At 36.5% G+C, this 27,669-nt stretch overlaps 1 protein-coding gene across 5 annotated transcripts in view; it reads right to left on the bottom strand.

Annotated features, from left to right (window-relative positions):
• LOC127155508 (rho GTPase-activating protein 21) overlaps positions 1 to 27,669 on the bottom strand; it is a 102,684-nt gene that overhangs the window by 27,016 nt on the left and 47,999 nt on the right. For all 5 annotated transcript variants that reach the window (XM_051097749.1, XM_051097750.1, XM_051097748.1 and 2 more), the window contains 3 exons: positions 22,738 to 22,923; positions 17,698 to 17,719; positions 1,342 to 1,434 (listed from right to left, as the gene is read on the bottom strand). In XM_051097749.1, coding sequence (XP_050953706.1) covers positions 1,342 to 1,434; positions 17,698 to 17,719; positions 22,738 to 22,923 — 301 coding nt within the window. The remainder of the gene's footprint in view (positions 1 to 1,341; positions 1,435 to 17,697; positions 17,720 to 22,737; positions 22,924 to 27,669) is intronic.

The raw sequence follows: 27,669 nt of genomic DNA, 5'->3' as shown, positions 1-27,669 counted from the left end.
AGTTCAGATTCACATAAAGACATTCAGAGTTAGGCAGCAGTAAGAGATTGTAAATAAACGTAGGGACATATGTCGTGGACCCTCCCAAAAGTTGTCTGACGACACAAAGAAAGTAGTAATAACTCTAAGTTCAGACTGATCACACTTATGTAACACTTCCGCTGCGTATGACAAAGTCCTGCCAGTTTATTTTGAATGTTGGCTGGTGGTATGATGTCTTGCCTACTTTACCTTCAACCGTTTAGTAGTGATGCTTTCATGCCTTAGTGAGCCCAGATTTATGTTTTAAGGGGGCTGACCAGCAGGATGTTTACTTGCTCTGTTTGTGCTATTTTTATGGTGTATGTACACATGCATCAAATGGACATCTGCATTTTTAAGATGGCAAAATAGTTCAGATCTTCATCAAAATCTCACCTGGAGCTCAATGTCAGTTTCAAAATAATGGACTGGGGGTGCCACAATATGGTATTGATGGTAGCGGTGGTATGGTGGTTTTTAAAATAAATAAATATTAAGGAAGGAAAAGGAAAGGACGTGACTTGTGGCCAAGTATCGGTGCTTTGCTCAAAGGTCTCACCTCAGTCGTGGTATTGAGGGTGGAGAGAACAATGGTTATTCACTCCTCCCACCGACAATCCCTGTTGGACCTGGGACTCAAATCCGCAACCTTTCGGTTAGAAGTCCAACTCTCTAACCATTAGGCAATGACTTAATACTACACATGCAATCATACTGTAAATAACCCAGGGCTAGTAACTCCCTGGTTGACACTCCAATGTTACACCTTGACGCTGGTTGTCACCCAGTGTACAGCTACTACTGCCAAACAAAATCATGTTGCATGAGATGACGAATGAATACGAGACACTTGCTTTCAACACTTGGAAAAAAAAAAGATCTTGTCAGTGTGGGAATTTTTTTGGATTATAAAATAACATGGGGTATCAGACATCCAGGCTGTGGGAAGTTATGTGTACTTTTGTATCATTTTTGGTTACAAACTATCTCTCCGCTTCCCTAAAGTCATGTTTTGAGTGATTCGTTGGCCAGAAAAAGGGAAAACACAAAATATTTATATATTTCTTCATTTTTTCCCTATAAAAAATATGTAGATATTGTGATGATATCATTATTATGAATTCTTTAGGCCATACTATCATCTAGTGAAAATCTGATACCATGACAAGCCAATCAGAATGATATGGAGGAAGGACAAGCAGTTTCTGTTTACTGAGGGTCTGCTACATTGTTAGTGTCTTAATATCCTAATTATGAATAACTGATGCCAGGAATGGGTATTAAAATATATCTCCAGGCCCGTGCATTCTGTGTCTGTACCTGTGCAGAGTCCAGCTCCATGCGCGGGGCCACCCTCTTTCACCTGCTTGACAAAGATGGTGTCCATCGGCTCCAGTCTGTTCCGCTGTCTCCCTGATGGCATGAGACACAGAGCAAAGTTACTCAAGAGTCTGATAAAGCATATAAAACATACAAAATAAGCAAGAAATATCTGATTTTTCATGTTAATACATTAGAAAGGTTATGGCCTCTTTATTTTTCTCTGGCATTTCCAAAACGAAATCGGTAATGTCTTACACTAATTTTCAGACTTATATTACACAACGAGACAGCACATGTTAATCTACTTTACTCAAGTCAATCTTAGTGAATCTTCTGTGGCAATCTTTCATACTCTGATCTGAGTAAAGCATAAGATAATATAAGATATGAACATGCTTACGTGTGAGACTGTGAAATATGTGTGCACATATTTGACAGGGTTAGATCATGCTGACAACTGCATGCCTGCAGGGATACACTGAAGAAAAAGTATGTGTGCTGTCTGAAACAATGTAGCTACAAATATAACCTTTTATATATTGCATAGAGCTATCCAAATTATGACACATTGCACTGAATAGTATGCAATATTAAATGCTGATGCTGCATGCCAAATCTAACCCGATAACTCATTCACTACTTTTTTTTAGACATTTTTCTTCTAGTAAAAAAAAATAAAAAATCCTACTCCACAACACACAGAAACTGCATAACAAAGCCTTTGCAAAAGTGCATCACCTCTGGGACAACTGCCACAAGCCACATATTGAATTATCGGATACTGTAGACCAGTGAGGAATCTGTACATTTTCATCATTTTCTGTGCTTAAGGAAAATCAACAGAGCTGACTAACCAAATTATTTAATAAGCAAAAACCCAATGGGCAGGACAAAAATGCAATTGTCTTTGTTTGCTATTCATATTCTGCAGAAACCTATGATGACAGATTATGTGCTGGCCAACATATACAGTTGTCTGGGACCAGAAAAATTTAAGTCACACTAGCACAGAAAAGTGCACTGCAGAAAAAGCGCACCTACTAAACATACCAAATCACTGATGTAAACAAATAAGTCTTACATATGCTTGCACTAACATACAGACACAAAGTATTTGAATCTGTGTTACACTGATGTGTGGTGTCAGGCTCCCTCTACAGGCAAATGAGGAACTGCAGAACATTTTCCCCACGTATTGAATGATACCTCATTGACCAAATTATAGACTGAGCATGTTTTTGACATACATCTAAGTGTGTATGTACTGCACATGCACTAATTTATGACCTCATGTCATGCCAAGAAACAAAATAGACATTTGAGTACAATACAGATTGCTTTACAGAAAATTCAGTGTGAGCGTCACAAAATTCAGTTTTAGGAAAGAGTAGTTTTAAGTAGTACAACAAAGCTGCCCTACAAAGGGTAATACAGTAGTTTTAATTTCAAGCTTTAAATATGTCATTATGCCCCTGACGAGCAAGCCAAAAGTAAATGAAGTATAGTAATACTATAACTAAAATAGCATGTAGTTTGACCAGCAGTAGAAGTCTGTTTGTTGGTGTCTCCTTGTGAAAACAAAGTGTGTTTAACTGTATTGAATGTGCACTTGTAAGCCGTAAGTAGAGAAATTCTGGTATATGGTATGAACAACATCTTTTCTCAATCAATTGCCACAATGGGGGGCATTTCATTATTATTATTACTATTTAGAGTAGCCCTGGTTTATCCAGTACTGAACATTCATTCATATCCGGTAGAGGGCAGTAATTCATTCGGCCAATTGAGGGTTTTACAAAGTAATGGGATACTATCAATATAGTGGCTCGGTACCAGACCAGAAGGTTAATATTTTATTCCATTAGATTTGAATTGTGGTTCAATGTGATTAGTATTGGCATCCCGTGAGAAGGCTTGGGATAATATGATATGGCTCATCCTCATCTATTGAATAAGACTGCCAAGACTGGATATTTAATGGCTTTACTGAGAGGTAAAAATGGTTGAATGCTTCAATGGATATCCCACTGATACAGTTATACTATTACAATTATCGACTAATAGGCTGTGGATGTCAGTCATAGTATCTTTGTAATGGTCATTTCTAAGGTACTTAAATCTGCAACGCTTCAGAAAACTTCAGAACAGCATGAGTTGTACACTGATCAGCCACAACATCCAGTTAAGTAAGTCCCCCTTGTGCTCCTAAAAGAGCTCTGATGCATTGAGGCATGGACTCCACAAGACATTTGAACCTGTCCTATGTCTAGACATTAGCAGCAGATCCTTTAAGTTCTGTAACTTGCAAGATGGGGCCTCCATGGATAAGATGTTCTTTAAACCATTCCTGAAGAATTTTTGCAGTGTGTCAGGGTGCATTATCCTCAGTAATCACCATTGCCATGAATGGAGTGTACATGGTCTGCAACAATCTTTAGGTAGGTGGTATGTGTCAAAGTAACGTCCTCAACAACGCAAAACATAAAATACTGCAACTGCTGGCCTGCCTTCTACCTATAGTGCATCCTGTTGCTATCTCTTCCCCAGTAAATTAAATATGTGCACCATCCACCTGATTTAAAAGAAAACATGATTTAATAGACCAGGCACCCTTCTTCCACTGCTCTATGGTCCAGTTATGTCGCTCACTCACCCATTGTAGATGCTTTTCATTGTAGACAGGGGTCATCATGGGCACTATGACCAATCTGCGGCTACGCAGCCCCATACGCAACAAACTACAAAGTGTTTTGACACCTTTCTATCATGACCAGAATTAACTTTTTCAGCAATCTGAGCTACAGTAGCTCTTCTGTGTGATCGGACCAGGTAGGGTGAGCCTCAGAAGCCCACAACCCTGATACTAGCTCACCGAATGCCCTTCCTTGCATCACTTGGTAGGAAGGTACTAGTAACCACTACATACCATAACACCCCACAAGACTTGCCATTTTGGAGATGCTCCTACTCAGTTGTCTAGCTGTCACTATTTGGTACTTGTCCATTTTTCATTTTCTGCTTCCAACTTGTGATATTCAAGAACTGACTGTTCACTTGCTGCCTAATACACCCATGCCCTTGACAGGTGCCCCTGTAATGATATAATCAATGTTATTCACCTGTCAGAGGTTATACTGTTGTGGCTGTCAGTGTATGTACTACATGAATGTCACTTTTAATGTAGTTTCAATGTACATTCTAAAAAATGCTGGGATTTTTTTTTTACCCAAATACTGGGTTCACCCCGTTGGGTCATTTTATTGGGTTATTTGTAATATTTTTACCCAGGTACTGTTTTTTTTTTTTTTTTAACCAAATGCTGGGTTCAAATTGTTAGGTCATTTTACTGGGTAATTGTTAATATTTTATAGGTGCTGGGTAGTTTTTCTGTAGCTCAGCTGCTGGGTCATTTAACGCTGGGTTATTTTTTTCTACCCAACCGCTGGGTTGAGCCTGTCTTTGACGAAACAACCCACCTGCTGAGTAACAGTCAGAGTGCGGGCTTTTCCTCAGTGTACAGGTGAGACAGATTCTCAGTGGTGCCGATCTGGTGCACTTTAAAGGTTTGTATACATTTTATTTATAAAGTCTTTACTGTGTTGTAAATTGTATTATTTTACACAACGCAACATAAGGACAAGATATCAGTCAGCTGCGTCAGTCAGCTACGTCAGCAGCGGTTGTTTCGCAGGATGGAAACGCCTTTTGCCTTGCATAAAATAAATGGATTGTATTTGTTATTGTACTGAGTTTAATTTAGTTTGATATTAAAATATGTTCTCTAATCTCAGTACTGTTTGTTTATGGGCAGGTTTTGGAGTCAGTCACGGCATCTTTCAGCTAGGAGTTAAACCCAAGGCCGCGATCTGAAGTTCGCAGTTACCCCGCCTAACAGCAGCCTATCACCGGCTCAGATTTCGGTGACACACCAGCACGAGAATTAGTGCTATTTCAGTAAATGATTACAGAGAATGGTTGAATACACTAAAATTAAAATGCTACTTTTAAGTGTTACATTTTGTATGTCTTAAATGCATATTAACAAGTTTAAATGTATGTAATTTTGTAAACTGTATTGGCTGTATTCACCCACATAAATTCAATCTGTCTTGTATTTTGTCCACATGCTGTTGCTTATTCATAAATGTTCATCTTTTGACTATTGCTGTTGCATTTAATAATTTTCTAAGTCCATTTTAGTCCATTTTCAGTCCAATTTAAGCCAGCAATATAATATTTTTAAATAATAGTTGACTTAAATAAAATAAACCAGCATGTTTGGTAAAAATATTTAACCCAATCAGCTGGGTCAAAATAACCCAGCATGTGTTCTGTCCAATATTTACCCAGTGCTGTGTTGCCAAATGTTGGGTTGTTTTTAACCAAGCATTTTATAGAATGTACTTATTCACTTTTGCTGTATGGAAAGGTACAACATGAATTTTCAACATGCTCCTTTGTACAGTATTTCAAGAAAATCAACAACATGAAGGTGAATAAATGATGAAAAACCCTGCATTTTCAGAAGAACAATTCATTTGATTGTTTAAAGCATCTCTACAGAGTTGAGAAACTAAAGGCTGTAACTCTAGTCTGATCTGAATGTGTCCACATGTGCGATGATGTTTCACACTGGCTGGTGTGCCAAATTCTCTGCTGTCCCTCGGGTGACTCATTCAAACATGCCTTTCTTCAACACATCAATAGAGGGCAGAGGAGGGCACGCTGAAAAAACGGCTTTGTGTGGACAGGTTTGTGTAACCCCCCTAGTGCCTGGAATCTCTTTTGTTAGTCTGTGTGAGTGTGTATGAGCTTGTGCATAAAAAATAATGCTTCCACAACAAACACACAGCTTTTTCTGGACATAATTTGCTTCTCACTAGCTTGCAATACAAAACTAAAATCCCTAAAGTTTAGTTCATATCCCATATCCCAGTGTTCTCTTCTCCAGGGCTCTTTCTTCTTTCAGTGTGAGGTATATAAAGAAAATGACTGATGTTTCTAGCTTGAGCTGCACTCACCCTCAAAACCCAGCCAGTGTCAACACCCTGTATGACTTATTGTGAGAAATCAAGGCCTGTTCTGCTTTAGGCGGTCCGCACCTGCACCTCACACTGCTTGCCCCGCCGATATGTGTGGAACCAGGCAGGTATACAGTGCTCTAGGGTTTGTGAGGCAAAAGAGTTCAACCCATAAAGGCTCTTTGGGAACTGCCTGAACCTCTTGATTTGCACTAGCATACCCTATTCTGCTCTACTGTATATAGTCTAAAGTCCCTGATGTATTCACAGTACAGTTCTTCATTAATGTAAGAAGTTTTAAATAGGAGAGCAATGGTGGGGTTTTTTGCCAGATTTTGTTTAAATTTACATAATCTGCTTCACACTACCCTTTAAAATTTTTGGACAAATTGAGATATTTTTGTCTTATTAATGTAAATGAGTCTCTGATGCTCATCAAAGCTGCATGTCAAAGAAAAAACAAAACAGCAATATTGTAAAATAGTTTTTAAATAACTTCTTATTATCAATTTAAAACAAGTTTGAACATTTTGCTGCTCAATATTTTTTTTTTTTTTTTTTTTTTTTTTTTTTGTGTAAGCAGTGATACTTTTTTTCTGAATTATTTTAAGAATATCAGTATTTATTAAAAAAAAAATCTTTTGTAACATTAAAAATGTGAATTTAAATTAACAATCAATTATGTCACTTTAAAGTCTTTGCCAATAAAAATGACTTTTTTCCATTTTTTTCATTTTTTTTTTCAATGTTAGTGTATGATGGTTTCCATAAAAATATTAAACATCAAAACTGTTTTTTTTTAACAATTGATAATAATGCAAAATGTTTCTTGAGCACTAAATCAGCATATCAGAATTATTTTTTTTTAAGATTATGTGATACTAAATGGAGTTATGGCTGCTGAACATTTAGCTTTGCAATCACAGGAATAAAATACATTAAAAAATATATAAAAATAGACCATTTTTAATTGTAATAATATTTCACAATATTGCTCTTTTTACCATATTTATAAGCAAACAAATGCCACTTTTGTGCGCTTTTTTCAAAAAGCCTTTACCATAATACAATAAGTAAAAGAACTTTTGCAAACAAAAATGGTGACATTTTTAGAATATCCCCATCTTCAAATCTGATTTTGTGACTGCACAAATTCATAATGTGAAACAAAGAGCTCTGCCAAACTCTGCTCTATATTCTTTACTCTAGTATTTTCCACTCTTCTCTATTTGACCTAATCTTTCCTCCGTCTTTTTTCCGTCTCTGTGTGTGTTATTTTGGCTAAAGTCTCTCGTGCGCAGCTGGCCCTCCTGTTGTTTTGTGTTGGATAATGTTGTTTGGCAGCGGTTGGGAGGACGCCCATTCCCTTGATTCCCCTCAACATTACACAGCAGGGCCAAATTCCTGCACAACACAGCACCGACTCTTTCTCTCAGTCTCTCACTCACAGACAGCAGAGGGAGAAAGGGAATAATTAAGGAACTGGACTTGGTATGCAGCACAAGTGTAAAAGACATGAATGCCCATCATTCATCGGACTTCTCGCAAACAGAAAACCTCAGGAAATACTTTGCAAGATAGTACTATGACACTGCAGAGAAAACCCTGATGATCCAGGAATTTAAAAGAAATGGAAATAACTCAAACATTTAACAATTTCTGATTTAATTTCTCAAATTAATTACAGGAAGTCATGAATATATTTTAGATTTAATTACCAAATATACTCGTTTCTAATATGCTCTAAATAGCAAGTCATTTTATTTAAAATCCAGTATAAATAGCAAAAGCTCACTGTGTGTTATTACCATCATCACTTTGAGCTGTCAGTCACCCTGTCTGTTGCCTAGAAACCACTCCTCACACACCATACATTTCAATAAGAAAGCTGCACAAGCTGCCACCTCTATTGAACACACCACAAAACATCTGGGTAATTCATTAATCAATCCATCACAGAGATCACTGTAGTGACCTTGGTCACCCAGAGTTTTGACAGTGGTAATACCAATATCTGAAGACCATGAAGATAGATTGTAGAATCTAGGTATATAGGTTGGTATTTGAGATGATCGACATCTGCTGATAACTGTGCCTACTTATTTGACTGAGAGAACTGCACTTTCTTTTTTCTTTTCTTTTTTTTTTCATAAGGGTTTGCGGGCAAAGTTATCAGTTGAAAGCCTCATAATGGCCAAATGTCAGCTATTAGTCAGCCTTTCACTACATTAAAATGTGCTTTCACCTGATAAGACAATCACACTGGCCATATCATGAACACATGAAAGTTAACAGTAGGTATATAGTTTCTTTAGTCTGAAGGTTATAGTACATGAAACATAATGCAGTATGTAACAGTAAACACTTCAAACACTAGTATGCTACATTTCTGCCACATTACAGGAAGCACATTGCACAATTTTCTCTAATCTTGTGTAAAATGTTTTGAGCTCTGGCAGTCTCAAGAATGAATGAATCAAGAAAAAGAAATTACAACTGATATTCCTTATAATGTCCGGTCAAGCGCAATAGATAATGGCATACAGTATTCCACATGCTAAGCATTGATGTATTACTACACACAGCTTAGCAATGATAGGGGACAGATAGGGCTATTATTGTTAAATGCAAATACATTACAACACTGTTAGATTAATTCATTAAATTGATTAGACATTTTTTTTTAATGAAATAAACTTTAATTAAAAAAATATTTTTTTTAAGTAACTACACCGTTAAAAAATGACTGTGAATTTAACGGTAAAAGACTAAAAATGCTACAGTAAAAACCTGCTAAATGGTTAACAGTAAATTTCCCTACTATATACGGTGACAAATTGTATTGGACATGACTGTATGTAATGTAATTTTACAGTAACATACTGTTTTTGGAAATGAAAAAGAACTTATAATTTACACTGAATAACCGTACATTTCAAATTCGATGTTTTTTGTTTGTTTGTTTGTTTTTTAAATAACTATGTTGCTTTTTAGTTTGTTCTTATCAGTTTTGTACATTAGGGTTGTATGTTACACCCAGTGATGTTAAATGAATGTTTATTGGATTATTTCAGTTCCATGTGTGTTACCATGATGGTGTTTAGAGTTTGTGTGAATGACTGTGCACCTTCTAAATGTGTTATTATTTAAAAGCTGCTTGTGATGGGCTTTGGTTCATTATATGACTTTCTCATCACCACCTGCATTTGGTGGTTATCAGTGTATTGCAAAGGTACAAAACAGATTTCAGTATTTCAGTAGTTTGGTATGTTAACATTATTTAATTGTAAATTTAAGTTAAAACAGTAAAACCTAAAATGTTGCTGTATTTTTTACTGTGAAATTCAGTTATACACTTTTATCAGCATATGTTGAAGTAGATTTGTCTCTTGTCGTCTCTGAGAGAACATGCGCCGTTATTGCAGCATTAGAAAACTTCGTCAGTTTTTTTTTTTACTTTCGCTTTCTGTATAGTCAACTGACTGAAGTTAAGACATTCACCGGCATAACTAATGCGCAACGTTTTCACGTTTCTTGTGTGATATCCATTGACTTGCCTTTGTGGTTTAAAACAGAAATATTTCCAATACTGTGACGTAATCGCAAACCACCATGTGTATGTATCTTAAATGCAGGGAGACATGAAAGAGGAATCAACTCGGTGTGCCGTGCTGTCTGAAACATGTCTCTATGCTTGTGCGCCCTTTGGGTGTGTACAAGAACAGAGCCTAAGTAACAAATTGAGTTCTGATGCAATGTACTTATTGTGTCTACACATATACTTACATTGTACTTAGATTTTAAAAATACCTGCATGTAATTACACCTGTAATTAATTTCTGTAATTAGATTTAAAATTACACTGTTGACCCATGACCTTAACCCACCCTTAAACCTACCCATACCACCAAGTCTCTCCCTAACCCTAACCCATATCCCACCTCGATAGCAGCAGAAGTGTTTTGCAATACAATATGACCATATTATAAAGTGGAACCCTCATCTATATATACTAAGGAGTGTTGAACTTTCTTCTTCCGTGTCCTATTCTTCATGCAACCCAGAATGGCAGCACAGCTGAAAAGTTTAAGCGCTGCCCTTTACAGTACAGAAGTGAATTTGCATTTCATTCTGCCTGAGGCTTATTCATTTCACTTTAGATGTAAAAGAGCTTTTACATTTGCCCAAAGTAGAACTTTTTATAAAACAAACAAGCAAGCCCAACCCAGATAAGAAAACGTAACACAAAAGTAACGCAACACATTACTTTTCATAACAACTAAGTAACACAATTAGTTACTTTTTTAGGGAGTAACGCAATTTTGTAATGCATTACTTTTAAAAGTAACTTTCCCAAACACTGGACCTGTTCATTTGTAATCAGGTGCAGGAACACAGTGAAGGTTGAGGACAGCAGCCAAGCTTTTGTGTGACATCCGAGCCAAAAACACATTGTTTTTTGGGAACCCAGAGCTCTCTTATTTATGAGCGTCCTCCATATCTACTGCACTCAGGCAGCACTAGTGTAATAAAGCAGCAGAGACACAAGAGTCCGTGTCTGGAGCGCATCCAAATCGAGTCTGGCCAACGCGCGTAAGGTGGGGTTTTACTGGTCCTCCAAGAATCGTGTGGAATTCTATTTGCTTGTGCTATTGCTCCCATCCCTGTCCTCATGGACGCCACCCAAAACACTGGCAAGAAAATAAAATGAAATGAAATATCTCTGGCATGTATTTTCACAGAAAAGGAAAACAAATATTTGAACAGATGTTGACTTTTTTATTTTTACAGCATCTTTATTCAACTGTAGCAAAGTCTTAAAGGAAAACACAATAGGGGGAATTAGTTACAAATGAACTGTGACTGCAGAAATGCAATATTTATTTGTCCGGACTGTTTTAAGGTATAATGCAAATCACGCAACAGAGCAAACAAACTGATCACAATCGAAAATTGTGCTGATACACAGAAATGCGCCTACATATGTGACACTGGACTACAAAACCAGTCGTAAGAAGCATTTCTAGCGCTAGCCAAAAATACACTGTATGGGTCAAAATTGTCGCCAAAAATCAGATATTAAGGAAAAGGATATTAAGTAAAGATCATGTTTCATGAAGATATTTTGTAAATTTTCTACCGTAAATATATCAAAACTTTCTGATAAGTAATATGCAATGCTAAGAACTTAATTTCAACAACTTTAAAAGTGATTTTCTCATTAGTTTTTTTTTTTTTTTGCACCCTCAGATTCCAGATTTTCAAATAGTTGTATTTCGGCCTATCTTAAGTATTGTCCTATCCTAACAAACCATACATCAATAGAAAGCTTATTTTCTCAAGTTCAGATGATGTTTAAATCTCAATTTCAAAAAAATCACACTCATGACTAGTTTTGTAGTCCAGGGTCACATATTGGCAGAAACTAGGTTGTCAAATGTTCTTTAGAGGGCCTTCCTACCTTTTCCTTGTTGAACTTGTGGGACTTAAAAAAAAAATCTGATTCTACACATCCATAATTACTGTCTCCTCAAACATGTTTAAGGTTTAACATACATGACGACGGCTACCAGGCACAACACCAAAGAAACTGAAAGCATAACTAAGAGAAAAAAGTAGTGTTTCTCATTGCATCTGTGGTTGGTTAGAACAAAATGTTTGATTTTAATTCTACATAACATGTATTTTTATGTTTTATATCATACACAATTAACTTTCTGTGTTGCATCTGGATAGGACATTGTGTTCCAATAAACCTGTTTACAGCTAGCTTTTTGTTGGTGCTACAGCATCCTGTTAACTGTATCATGTAAATAGTGCTCAATTTAGTAAATTTGGTGCAATCTATAATGAGATGCAGGGTTTGCACATGCTCAACTGTTTTGTAGATTTTCCCCAATACATAAGTTCCCCCTCTTCAGCTCAACACCTTACACATCTCATATGAACATGAGAGGAAGAGTTGATGGGAACTGAGTGAAATATATTCTGGCCTGTACAGCATTAGAGCAAAAAACAACAAATACACAAAAACATAGTGTCATTCTTTCAAACACATTTTAAAGGCAGTAAGAGTGCTGATCTCATGAAGCTGTTTATACACAGCTCAAATTGGACGACATCCAACTATTCCACCCAGATTGTCTACACGTGGAGAGCAGATCTCCATCCATACACGTCACACAAATAAACATCCTAATTACTGTGAGGAAATATCTAGTCCTATGTAATGATAAGAAGCAAAGGAGGAAGAAAACATCCTAGTTTGTCTTGTTTGGTGACAAACCCAGAGGAAATTTCTCAGTGCTACTTCTTAGCAGACTCTGAAAAAAAAAAAAAAAAAAACACAGGCAAACGAGCACAAAAGCTCAAACTTGATCTCACTGTTGCATTCTGAAATGTGACAGGATGTCATTCATAAAGCAAAATAATCTGTTAAAGGGATAGTGCAGCCGAAAAATAAAAAAAATGTTGTCATCTTTTACTATAAACATCTTTTATAAGTACCCTTAAAGGAGTCCACTTCCAGAACAAAGATTTACAGATAATGTACTCACCCCTTTGTCATCCAAAATGTTCATGTCTTTCTTTCTTCAGTCCTAAAGAAATGTTTTTTGAGGAAAAAATGTCAGGATTTTTCTCCATATAATGGACTGATATGGTGCCCCGAGTTTGAACTTCCATAATGCAGTTTAAATGCGGCTTCAAACAATCCGAAATGTGGTTGTAAACGATCCCAGCTGAGAAGGAAGGGTCTTATCTAGCGAAACAATTGGTTATTTTCATAAAAGTAATACAATTTAAATACTTTTTAATCTCAAATGCTTGCCTTGTCTTGCTCTGCCTGAACTCTGTGTATTCTGGCTCAAGACAGTTAGGCTTAGTCAAAAAACTCAGATCGTATTTTCTCCCTCAACTTCAAAAATGATTTCAAAATCATCCTACATTGCTGCAGAAACAGGTAAAACAGCGATATATAAAATTTTGAAGTTGAGAACATGAGATGGGAGTTTTTCGATGTACCCTAACTGTCTTGAGCCAGAATACACGGAGTTCAGGCAGAGCAAGACAAGACGAGCGTGTGAGATTAAAAAGTATTTAAATTGTATTATTTTTATGAAAATGACCAATCGTTTCACTAGATAAGACCCTTCTTCCTCATCTGGGATCATTTACAACCGCATTTGGGATCGTTTGAAGCCACATTTAAACTGCATTTTGGAAGTTTAAACTAGGGGAAACCACAGCTGTCCATTATATGGAGAAAAATCCTGAAATGTTTTCCTTAAAAAACATAATGTCTTTACGACTGAAGAAAGAAAGACATGAACATCTTGGATGACAAAGGAGTAAGTACATTATCTGTAAATTTTTGTTCCGGAAGTGGACTTCTATGTACAATTATGGTACTATTATGCAACCTTTAGGGGTAAAGAAGGTACAAAGGATGTTGTACCCCTAAAGGTATAATTTTTGCACTTTTTTTCTGAGAGGGCAACCTTCAGCAACTATTCAGTGCACACTATTCAGTATGAAGAGTATTACTGGCCTTCAGCAGAGTAATACAAGCTGCCAAATGAAGGCGTGTGTTACACATACGGGCAGCATTTCCTTAACACTACAATAAATGTGTGTGTGTTTGTGAGAGAGAGTCTCAGGTTACACACCCCCGTCGCAGCACTCTCTGGAATGCACCATTTAAGAACGGTTACGAGAAATTTCTGCAGCTCAATTTCCTGCAGGAAAACCTCTTTACCAAATCTGTCACTGAAAGGCCAATCAATTCACTTCAGTCCTTCTGGTAAACATCCCTACTCAGTCCTCAGTTGTAATATGCCTTTAGCTTTGCCTGTCAAGGATTGTGATTAGTGCCTTAATTAACAAAGACTGTTTATCTGTGAATTAGTTTCTTTTTTATTTGGGTATGAAGGACAAACAAAACTTGTCTATAATCAAATTCATATTACAGCAAGACTGGAATGCCAACATAATTACAGAGCTACATAATAAAAGTAGAGTAGTGGAACACAAATGATAATTGAATTAAGTCAATAAGGTTAAAGGAATTCTTAGAATGGAAGGCAGAGTTGGCCAATCAGCATCCGGGTGAGAACCTGATGTGATGTACCTCATGTGTGTATTACAGACAAACTCATTGTAAGAATGCAAAACTTTACATACTGATCTCATTCTAAAGGGTTTCTATGGTAGGGAGATATGTTGAATATCGTGTGTATATGGGAGAGTGAGTATGTGCCGTAAAAATGACGAATATGTGCAGCAGATGAAAGCCAGAGCAGGTCTTCCTGCTGTCATGTTGGACGTGATTCGGATTTGAATGAGGAGAAAACTGACAAACACTGCAGCAGAACAGAGAGAGAGAGAGAGAGAGAGAGAGAGATGGCGCTGCCTTGATCAGACTGGACAAAGAGATCATTCAGACGTGCATACAGTAATCTACACTATAAATTGTCATTTCAAAATTATTCATTTTCTTGGTTTTCATCCAGCTATCTATTTTCTTGCAAATTTAGAATTTGCACTGATTGGAAAATATTTGATATGCACCAAAAATTCACATTAAAGTTAAGCACAGATGTATTTTTTGGAAGCAAAACATGCTGGAAACAGGTGATGGAAACAGTTTTTCCACATAAACTATGGCATGTTTGGACCATTTTGACACTAAAGATGAGGCGATGTACTGAGAAGTTGTTCGTACTGTTAATCCGACAATGAAGCATTTAACCCATTATCGGAGGCTTGTTCATTATGTGAGCTATTGCATTCATTCTATGTTAAAGATACACATGCGTAGATTACAGAAATATGCAATCTTTAGTTAAAATTTCAGAAATGTGCTTTATGCACCTGGAATGCATTTCCCAAAAACATTATTAGCCATTATGGTTACAAGTTACGTCCTTACTAATATACAAATTATTCAACGGTTCGTGTTTCCCAAATCATAGTTCCAATGAACATTCACAATCAGCATTACAAAGTTGTGTCTTGGAAACAGCTTTCAACCTGTTGTTAGAAGCATAGTTTCAACATTAGTACAGCATGTGGATATACAGTGCTTTGTGAAAGTATTCATACCCCTTCATTTTTTCACGTTTTATGTTAAACTGCTTTAAATGACTTTTTTTCCCACATCAATCTATACTCGATACACCATAACGACAAAGCACAAAACAGGTTAGTAACAACTTTGCAAATTTATTAGAAATAACAAACTGAAATGATTCTATTGCATAAGTATTCATACCCTTTTCTGGGACACTTGAAATTTAGCTCTGGAGCATTCATATCGCTTGTAGATGCTACTACACTTCGAGTGGCATTAACCTGTGGCAAATTAATTTGAATGAGTATGATTTGGAAAGGCACACACCTCTTAGAAAAGGTCTAACAGCTAAAAAAGTAAATCAGAGTAAAAACCAAGCCCTGAGGTCAAAATAACTGCCTGTAGAGGTCAGAAACAGGCTTGCGTCGAGGCACAGATCTAGAGAAGAGTTCCGAAAAAAATTCTGCTGCATTGAAGGTTCACAGAAGCATGTAGCCTCTATTACCCATAATGGAAGATGCTTGGAACAACCAGGACTCCTCCTAGAGCTGGCCTCCTGGCCAAACTGAGATGGAGATGGAGAAGGGGCTGTGGGGCTGTTTTTCAGTGGCAGGGACTGAGGGACTCGTCAGAGTAGAAGGAAAGCTCAGTGCACCAAAATACTGAGAAATGAAAACACAGTCCAGAGCATTCAGAACCACAGACTGGGAAGAAGGTTTACCTTTCAACAGGACAATGAGCCTAAGCACACAGCAAGAGTGGCTTATACACAACTGTGTGAATGTCTTTGAGTCGCCCAGCCAGAGCCTTGGCTTGGACGCAATCAAATACTTCTGGAGAAAATGTCTGCCAGCCCCCATCCAAGCTGACAGGGCTTGAGAGATGAAGAGGTAAGGTGAAGAATGGCAGATAATTACCAAACGCAGATGTGCAAAGCTTGTCGCATCATACCCCAAAAAGACTTGAGGCTGTAAAGGTGCTTCAACTAAGTACTGAGTTAAGGGTATGAATACTTATGCAATGTACTTATTTCAGTGTTTTATTTGTAATGTTGTCACAAATCTGTGTTTTGCTTTGCCATTATGGTGTATGGTGTGTAAATTGATGTGGGAAAAAAGAATTTTAATGCAGTTTGCAACATAAATTGTGAAAAAGAGAAGGGTTTTGAATCCTTTCGCAAAGCACTGTAGATCGTGCTCTTAAGCACAATAAGCAAGCTAACATGCAGTAAATTCTATATCTTTTATAAATATACACATTTCTAGCTATATATTTTAGTGTGTCAACAATCAGAGGCATTTTGAACGCTGCTGACTAAATGAACTGCATATATAGCCTATAGAAGTACACTAGGGGTTCAAACAACAGAGGTGTCGATCCGTTACTATAGTTTCAGAAAGCAGTTGAAACTAGCTAGGTAGTTTCCCCAGTGATATATGTCAGTCATATTATGGTAGTTAAGCAGCGAGTTACATCATTGTATGGAAAACCACTCCAGATTAGGACATGATGTTAGGGCTAACAAAGAAAGAGTGAGGAGGAAACTGCCAACATATGGATCTGGACAGATCTTACAGAAGCTCCAACAATGTGAATATCAAACATTTGCATCTCATCTCATATTCTGTACATACACATATGCACTTTGCTCTACTATGTACATTTCAGTCCCACTTCTTCATATAGTTAAATCACTTCTGTAAACCTCAGGATTACTTCATAGCTTCTGATCATTATTCTGCTGTTTTTCTACTAAAAACAGACCTATGTACTTTCTACTACCTTGTATGATTTGTAATTCCACAAACAGTCATGACACTCCTCTGCAGTAACCAAACACCAGCCCACAGCTGATCAACCGCCAGAGAGCACACTGCACTGCCAGCTGGGAGCTTTCCTGCCCCAGGCGCGAGCATTAAAGATTCCCAGCAATTCACATGGTGCAAGGTCAGACGCAGGCCACTGAAGATAACACCTCACTCTGAAGTTCATGACAGACACAGCAGATATAGACCTGAATTTCTGAGAACCTCCGACCCATTATTCTAAAGCATGAATCTGGTTTCTCCAAGAAAAGTTCTGGACCAAAATCATTAATGTGGCTATTCTTGCAGTGATTATCTTTTATTAGCTATGATCTTGTGATGTTGGAGTCAACAAGATCATAGCAACTCAGTCCAAGAAAGCCGTGGCCAATGTCTCAGAAAAAAGCCTTAAATGAACAAGCACAGTGAAGGTGGATCAAGGAATGGTTAAACTCACCTCTGCTGCTATTGTCTTCATCCTGAAAGACAGAAAAGATAAAAGAGTGTTAAAAACATTTATGACATTTATGAAATCAAGAGCTTTGTGGAACCGGAATCATGCTCCATTTGAAGTGTAATCCTATAACAAATATGATAACCTGGACCACAAAACTAGTCATAAGGGTCAGTTTTTGAAATTGAGAGCCATTATCTGAAAGCTGAATAAATAATTTGTTAGAATGAGACAATATTTGGCTGAGATACAACTATTTGAAAATCTGGAATCTGAGGGTGCAAAAAAAATCTAAATACTGAGAAAATCAACTTTACAGTTGTTCAAATGAAGTTCTTAGCAATGCATATTACTAATAAAAATTAAGTTTTGATATATTTATGCTAGGAAATTTACAAAATATCTTAACGCAACATGACTATTTAGGATAGTCATGTTCCTGATTTTTGGCATAAAAGAAAAATCGATAATTTTGTCCCATACAATGTATTGTTGGCTATTGCTACAAATACTGTATACTCGTGCTACTTATGACTGGTTTTGTGGTCCAGGGTCACATATGTTGTTAAAACCTAGTTAAACATTCCAGAAAACTACAATTTTAAAGTAACAACAATTTTAAATAAATAAGTATTTAATTAAACCAATAAAACAAATAAATAAATAAATAAATACCATACCACTGCTCAAAAGTTTGGGGTTACTAAGATTTTTAGAAGTTTTAATGTTTTTGAAAGAGTTATCTTATGTTCATCTAGGCTGCATTTATTTGATCAAAATACAGTGAAGAAAATAATACTGTGAAATATTATTACAATTTACTTTTTTTTCTATTTTAATATAAATATATAATTTATTTCTTTGATGGGGAAGCTGCATTTTCAACAGTCCTTTCTCCAGTCTTTAGTGTCACATACTCATCATGAAATCATTCATTTAAACAGTGAAAAATAGTATTAAAATAAAATCCAATCAAATCTTAATGGATGGATCAAGTCCCCCCACCCATTATTTCCATTTTTTTTTTAAACTTGGAAATTCATTACTGAAGTTAAATGTGTTACAAATGCTGTTTCGTGTTGCAGAAAAACAAATCTTATTCCTGTATATGTCATACAGATTACTGTGAACTGCATGTTTGCTAACAGTAACTAATCTGTTAGGAAGCAGTATCTGAAAGCAGCTGATGATAACAGCATTATCTAGAAGTTTCATTACCGCCGGCTGGTAATGCTGGGAGAACAGAGCTTTAATCTCTTTATGGGGATCATGTAGTCTTTTGACAATTGTAATAAAGTTGAGTTGACTTCATAGCTTAGTGTGTCCAAAAACCTGCCTTCTGACCAACATAAATCTGTCTAGGAGCAGGAAAATCTGAAACACTGAGAGATCAGGAATATATATTGTGCATGTCACCAGGTGTCTCAAACTAAATTCTGAACATTTCTGATTTGATGCCTCTAGCTTGGCAAATCTGGCAAATCCAGTGATTAGTTCCTCCTTGGTAGTGCTTATTAGCAGCCTGGGATCACTTCCAGGTAAATCTGTGCAACCAGATATACAACAGTTGTGGAAACCCTGAAGTTTTCTGCAGCTTTGCCATTTTTGTGTGCAAGATGCATCATGCAGATGCAGATGGTGTGTTAATGGTCTATAATCGTGCCATGAGAAGTGTAGACTTGGCAGCCTATTGTCCATTTTGGCTTAGACTCATCTTTCATCCCCATGCCCACAGTTCATTCACTGTTTGATGCATACTACACACAAAATGGCTGATCTGATTTATACAACCTCTAGGGGTTTGGCTCACCAGTGTGCAAGTCAAGATTAAAATGTACTAAAATGCTATTTTGAGGATCTTAGAGATAATAAACAAGATTTCAAATCAAGTATAAACATATAAACAGCAAATGATCTATCGGTAAGCTCCGTCCCCTTATTTACTGCTGGTGCCTCGGACAAACAAACAGGTTGCTAATTGTCTTACAATGACAGCTGTCAATGTGAAAACCTTGCCCTAAGATGTTTTTGATAAATTTTGGACACAGAAGGACCACCTCTCATTGAGAAGCATTCAAGTAGTACTTAAATAAGCCATGGAGGAAAATACAAATGATTTCAAAATAAATATGCTGGGTAACATGATTAATTTGTAAGCAAGGGTTTACAGATCACAATGCAAGCGGGAGAAATGTCTTGGCACGACCGACATGATTGCAGGTGACAACATCCAGGATGAACACTGTCCATGTATGGCAGATTATTTAATTTACATTTTACTAGTTTAATATAGAGAGGCACGGAAATGTAGGCCTTTGTTTACGTGTTTTTGACCTAGACTGTGAGAATAGTTAGTTTAGGTTAGGTTTGTATGTTAGCACAGATGCGCTAACTTTAACGTAAGCTAGTTTTAGCCAGAGATACTAATGATATTAACAGACATTAACGTTCTGCTTGAGCAGATGAAAATTGTCACTTAAAGGAGAAGTCCACTTCCAGAACAACAATTTACAAATAATGTACTCACCCTCTTGTCATCCAAGATGTTCATGTCTTTCTTTCCTCAGTTGTAAAGAAATTATGTTTTTTTTGAGGAAAACATTTTAGGATTTTTCTTCATATAATGGACTGCTATGGTGCCCCGAGTTTGAACTTCCAAAATACAGTTTAAATGCGGCTTCAAACAATCTCAAATGTGGTTGTACACGATCCCAGCCGAGGATGAAGGGTGTTAACTACCGAAACGATTGGTAGTTATTTTCATAAAAATAATACAATTTATACACTTTTTAATGTCAAACGCTCGTCTGGTCTTACTCTCCCTGAACTGTGTTCTAGCTCAAGACAGTCAGGGTATGTCGTAAAACACTGACCGTATTTTCTCCCTCTACTTCAAAATCGTCCTATATCGCTGTTTTACCTTTTTTGTTAAGGGTGTTTGATCTTCTTTGCATGTTTACTTTGCAAAGACTGGGTCGGAACTTCTGCAGCGATCTAGGATGATTTTGAAATGCTTTTTGAAGTTGAGGGAGAAAATACAGTCTGAGTTTTTCGCCATACCCTAACTGTCTTGAGCTAGAAAACAAAGAGTTCAGGGAAAGTAAAACAACACCAGCATTTGAGATTAAAAAGTATTAAAATTGCATTTTTTAATGAAAATAACCAATCGTTTCGCTAGATAAGACACTTCTTCCTTGGCTGGGATCATTTACAACTGCATGTGGGATTGTTTGAAGCCGCATTTAAACAGCATTTTGGAAGTTCGAACTCGGGGCACCATATCAGTCCATTATATGGAGAAAAACCCTGAAATGTTTTCCTCAAAAAACACAATTTCTTTACGATTGAAGAAAGAAAGACATGAACATCTTGGATGACAAGGGGGTGAGTACATTATCTGTAAATTGTTGTTCTGGAAGTGAACTTCTCCTTTAATGAGAATATGACAACCAGAAAATGAACACTGAACAATAAAATAAGTTCCAAATTCCATTGCCTGTCCTCATAGGGTACCTAGAATCAGTGTTACAAGCACCCCAGGCAACATTATTTTTGTAGCATGAACACTAGAGTATCAAACTGATGAGAGCTTTGGATCTTCCAATGTTTCTCTATGGTGCTGAAACCTAAAGATGTCAGAGTTCCGGCCCCCGTGCTACTGATACTCAACTGCCATTGGCTCATCTGTGTTCGAGGGGAGGAGCTTAACGATAGGTCAGTTAAAACACAAACTCTGGTTGGTCACTTTACATGTTGGTCACATGGTTTCTTTCCTAATAAGCTGCAAAGTGAACCAAAGGGAACCAAAAATATTCAGCCAAATATATATTGTTACTATTATATTATATTGTTATAAATCATACTCAACTGTTGACGTTGGGATGTGGTTGACAATACTGATTTCTTGATTTTAATTGATTTTCGTGTTGATAAACCAATGTAGATTCTTAAATCCTAAAATCAATCTTTAAATCTATTTAGTTTTCAGATGATGCATGAAAACAGCCTTCACTAAGCATTATTTGAAGTGCATGTCCCATCAAATACTTTCAATAAACTTTGTTCTGTTACTTTTGATATGAAATAGTCTCTTCAAAATAGACTTCACATTTTGTCAATTTTAATTTTTTTTTAAATGTATGTCAAAATACAAATGTATTTTAAACACTCTTTAATGTACCTTGACATTTCTACTGTATAGCCACATCAATCCACAGGAAAGCATTTCAACTAGAAATTAGTTGAAAAAAAAAAATAACGGTAGTATTTGCTAAATATATGCACTATATTGCATATTCATTATAGTTTCATTTAATCTGACAGTGATGGTGTCATTTAATGTAGTTTAAATATGTCATGAAAACAAGCTTTTATTATAGTCAGTTTAAATGTTTATATTAAATGTTGTATATTTCAACAATGAATTGGAGTAGTAAACATAATTATATCATTATATAAATTATATATAATTATATATATATATACAACTTAGTTTTATTTGAGTGTTGATTATTAAATATTTTTGATTAATTAACTTATTATTAAATTCACTTTATTTTCGATTTTGGTTTTCGACTAAATTCCGACTAATTTCAGTGCGTCACTGCTTCCAAAAATATCCCATAATGTGACATATAGTTGATAATAGGCTCGACAGCAGCTGACAAAGGTCTCCTAAAGGATCCTATAAAAAAAACTGATCAACTGACAGAAATGGCACTTTTGAGACTGGTTAGTTTTAACACTGCAGTGGAATATGTTGAGATACTACTTGTTTCCACAACCCACAGTTGAGTACATTGAGAATTCACAGCGCAAAGCAGCTCTACAAGGTGTTATGAGGCCCGGTAGAGGCCGTGTCTGACATGCAAACATAAATTTTCCAATTAGTGCATGAGGAAAAGCATTAAAGGTAATTATTTAGATTTAACCACATCTATGAGTCTCTAAAGCTAAATTATATTTAGAGAGGAAGTAAACTGACCATACCAATTGACCCAATGATCTAGATAATACTTATGTGTTTGTTTGCTGTGTGCTGACCTTGAGAGAAGACTGCACGGCTGACTCGGGTGGGTACACAATGAAGTGACGGAGCGTGAAGCCAAAGCCATGAGAGGTGCGGCGGAGGTGCAATGTTTTAGGCCCCGGCCATGAGAAGGGCTCTTCTTCAGTGGCCGGAGACAGAGCCGATGCCTCGCTGCGCTCACAACCATCCTTCTGTTTGGCCTGAGAACGAGAACAAACACTGTTAATTAGCCATTCAGAAACTTTTATCCAAAGTGGCAGTTCGCTTATTACAGAGACAATCCACACAGAGGAAACTGAGGTGAAGTTTTTGGCTCAATGGCCCTACATTCATCCTGTATCTCAATTCTAACAGTTACCATTATTCAGACATAACCACTAACATTAAAACTATAGACACTTTAGTAAAACTTATTATGCTAACATATCTGATGACATAGGGGAGGTTGGGTATAATGGTTACACTTTTTTCATTAGTGAATATTTTTCAAAGTTGGTTTATTTTTGAAAGTCACTTTCTGAGTAAACATAAACCTGCTCAAATATCAATAATGGTTTACAGATTTTGCTGCTTATTATTTTTATGGAAACTGTGATATGTTTTTTCAGGATTGTTTGATGAACAGTTTAAAAGAACAGCATTTATTTGAAATACACATATTTAAAACTTTATTTTAAATATTTATTAGTATATATTAGTCTTCACTGTCAATTTTAATCAGTTTAAGGCATCCTTGCTGAATAAAAGCATTATTTCTTTATTTTGTCTTCACGGATTTAAAATTGTAACAAAATTTCACAATACTACTATTTTACCACATTTTTTATCAAATAAATGCCAGAGACATTTTAAAGACATTTTTTTCAACTTCATTACATAGATTACTATTGTCTAAATACATGTCATTATATTATCGTGTTCACTGGTTTACAAAAAATATGAGAACAATGAAATTTTAGCCTGGAGGATATACAGTAAGTTACAAAAAATGTCCTAAGGAAAACAAGCTTTTTTACATATTTGACTACAAACTTTATAGTTACTGACCCATGTGACAACTAACCCCTGTCTCACCTATGATAAAGCACTTCTCTTTTCACAATGTACAAATGGTTCTGCACTTTATTTTGCCATGTGTGCAGTATAATACTGTTGTCAGTTCAAGAAAGGATCAAAAGAATTTAAAGAGTATGATCTCCAGAGGGTCTTTCCTAATCTCTTTGACCCAAAACCGACATGGTAATCACTAAGAGTGAAAAATAACCGAAAGAAGCCCAATATTGCACAAAGAACTCTCTGTCCCAATGCAGCAGCAAAACATTTGCCTTTTTAGCCTGGTACATCAGCACTCACATCAAGACTCTTGGCGTTCTAAATGATTTTCACAGGCACTGAACTGTATTATGAACAGGATATTGAGATAAACTGTTACTTATGAGCAAACCATGAGACTTAGGACACAAGCTACCATTAAAGGAGAAGTCCTCTTCCAAAACAAAAAAAAAATTACAGATAATGTACTCACCCCATTGTCATCCAAGATGTTCATGTCTTTCTTTCTTCAGTCGTAAAGAAATCATGTTTTTTGAGGAAAACATTTCAGGATTTTTCTCCATATAATGAACTGATATGGTGCCCTGAGTTTGAACTTCCAAAAACGCAGTTTAAATGTGGCTTCAAACGATCCCAAATGCGGTTGCAAACGCTCGTCTTGTCTTGTTTTGCCTGAACTCTGTGTATTCTGGCTCAAGACAGTTAACTCCAATCGTATTTTCTCCCTCAACTTCAAAAAATCATTTCAAAATCATCCTACATCGCTGCAGAAGTACTGACCCAGTCTTTGCAAAGTAAACATGCAAAGAAGATCAAACACCCTTAACAAAAAAGGTAAAACAGCGATATAGGTTGATTTTGAAGTTGAGGGAGAACATGAGATGGGAGTTTTTCAACATACTCTAACTGTCATGAAACGGAAAAAAACAGAGTTCAGGCAGAGCAAAACGAGACAAGCGTTTGACATTAAAAACTATATAAACTGTATTATTTTTATGAAAATAACTGATAATTTTGCTAGATAAGACCCTTCTTTCTCAGCTCGGATCGTTTACAACCGCATGTGGGATCGTTTGAAACTGCATTTAAACTACATTTTGGAAGTTCAAACTTGGGGCACCATAGAAGTCCACTATATGGAGAAAAATCCTGAAATGTTTTCCTCAAAAAACATAATTTCCTTTACGACTGAAGAAAGAAAGACATGAACATCCTGGATGACAAGGGGGTGAGTACATTATCTGCAATTTTTTGTTCTGGAAGTGGACTTTCGAAAGAGTTCGAAAGAAATTTCTGGTTGTAGCATTTACACCTCATCTGTAATGATAAAAACATTTAAATGCATTTTTACCCAGTTTTTGTGTTCACTATGTATTTTTATGCTTGTTAGTGTACTACATCATTAGCTTAGCAACATGCTAACATCTGACTCAACATGAATTAACTGTTGAGTCTCCCATGCGTTTTACTTTAGGCACGCTGCTAGATGGTTAAAATGTTGCCTTAAAAATCAGCAAGGCAGCTAACTAGATTTTGGAACAGAGCTCTTGTGTCCTGTTATCATGTCATTCATATGGTATCTGAAAACAATGGGCTTCTCTTAAGGGCAGAAGGTATTGAAACAGAGTATCCTGTGAGTGTTTATAAAGCATCACTGACATAATTTTACGCTTCTCAAATATCTGACATGACAATGGTGGTCACACAGAAAAAGCTCTGAATCATCTAAGACATTTCTTTCCTATGATCAATGACCAATACATATGTACATGCCACACACAACACAACACAGCCTGTGTTTTTTGACACCCATATCACTAACGTTCTTCTGGTTATGTCACATATAACCAGAGTCTGGGCCAATGACGTCAGTCTGTCCTCTGTATCTTTTGAGGAAACGTGTGTCATTTATATTATGAAATAATGGCAGTAGAATCCCATTCCGCCACAGGGTGTGTGTTTGTGGTGGGCTCTGACAACACCACACTGACTCTGGGTCACTCTGGCTGCCAAACAGACCAGACTGTGGTCTAGGCCTGCAGGAGATGGATGTATTATAATGGAATGGATGTATTTTAGCTTGTGGCTGGGCTCAGGTACAGACAGCTGTGGATGTCTCTAGAGTCTGGGCTGGGCTTTTACATAACTGAGCCTGAAAATGACATCACCGGGGGATTTAAATCACTTACATCCAGTGTTGGACACAGTCCACAGCAAAATCTCACAAAGAAATGGACAGAGAAATGGCAAACTAGCATGCTAGTATGCAGTGTAGTAAGCAATAAGTGATTTCTGTATGATTTTAAACAACTTTCTGACAAACAGATTTTCTGTGCGTTCACACAACATATTCTTGAGCTCAATTTCAGAACTTTCTGAGATCATTCCGTGTAATTATACCACTGTGTTAAGGATTCTCTTTCCTATCTTTGCTCTGGTCCACCTATGAACGCTACCTTGAAACATACACATGGTTTTCCAAAAACACCCACTACAACATAATGACGTTCCTCTGCCTTTCATTTTTTATTTCCCTACCATTAACCAGTCATATTCTCTGTGGCGGGCACACAACCCTGTTTCCAATGCTAAATTTAACCTGTTAAATTATACATCTGGAAAAAGCTCTCGTCTGAATGGCGGAATGTCCAGGCGAAGTGAATGGCTGCCCTGTGTGAGACTCGTCTCACCAGAAACAGCATCATACAAAACATCCAGCCCATCAGAAGCATGAATAATACACACAATCCCATTGGTCACTGGTTACCTTTAAGAACCAATTACATGCTCTGATTTTGCTAGCACGTGCATTTGTTTTTTTAATCATACCAGCTATACTGGGACTTGTAATACCAGAAAAGTTGGCATGGCAAATTCAGCCAAGATATGGTTCAGCCATCTAAATCGCTGGATCTCATTTGTTTGTCTAGAAAGCAATGACATTACATCCAGACTGTTTCAGAAGTCACCTGTTTCTGAAGTCTTATTTATTCTGAAAATAAGCTTTCCGTTGATGTATGGTTTGCTAGGATAGGACAATATTTGGCCGAGATACAACTATTTGAAAATCTGGAATCTGAAAAATTGAGAAAATTGCCTTTAAAGTCTTAGCAATGCATACACACAAATACGTTTTGATATATTTACAGTAGGAAATTTACAAAATATCTTCATGGAACATGTTCTTTACTTAATATCCTAATGATTTTCGGCATAAAAGAAAAATTGGTAATTTTGACCCATACTATTGGCTATTGCTACAAATATACCCATGCTACTTAAGGGTCAAATTCTTTGAGAAAGAAAGTTTGAAAATTGAGATATACACATTATCTGAATAAATAAGCTTTTATTGATGTATGGACAATATTTGGCCGAGATACAACTATTTGAAATAGTGAATATCCTAATGGTTTTTGTATATCCTAATGGTTTTTGGCATAAAAGAAAAATCGATCATTTTGACCCATACAATGTATTTTTGGCTATTGCTACAAAAATACCCATGCTACATAAGAATGGTTTTGTGGTCCAGGGTCAAAAATGATTAAAGGTATACTATCCACATTCGTTTTACAGCTCTATCCCCCTACCATCAACAACTGTCTCACATGTCTATTTTTTATTTCTCCTAAGGAACATAAGGAGAAACATGTGAGACAAGGTTGACAGTTAAACAAGAAAAATTAAACCCATTTCAAGGAAGTTTACTGAGGTATGACAGAGCAACCTCTAAGCAATCACATTTCTTTCTAAATGTTGTCATGACAAAATGCACAAATATGCATGTGCGTCCTGTAGTTATGGCAAGCGTGAGTCACTCTTTAGCCACAGTGGAGCTCCCTGTGAACACAGAAATATCTTCCTTTCCCAAACACACACACTTTTCCAAA

Source organism: Labeo rohita, chromosome 24, assembly GCF_022985175.1.
Source record: "Labeo rohita strain BAU-BD-2019 chromosome 24, IGBB_LRoh.1.0, whole genome shotgun sequence".
Taxonomy (NCBI): domain Eukaryota; kingdom Metazoa; phylum Chordata; class Actinopteri; order Cypriniformes; family Cyprinidae; genus Labeo; species Labeo rohita.
This window is presented reverse-complemented; position numbering and strand designations above follow the sequence as displayed.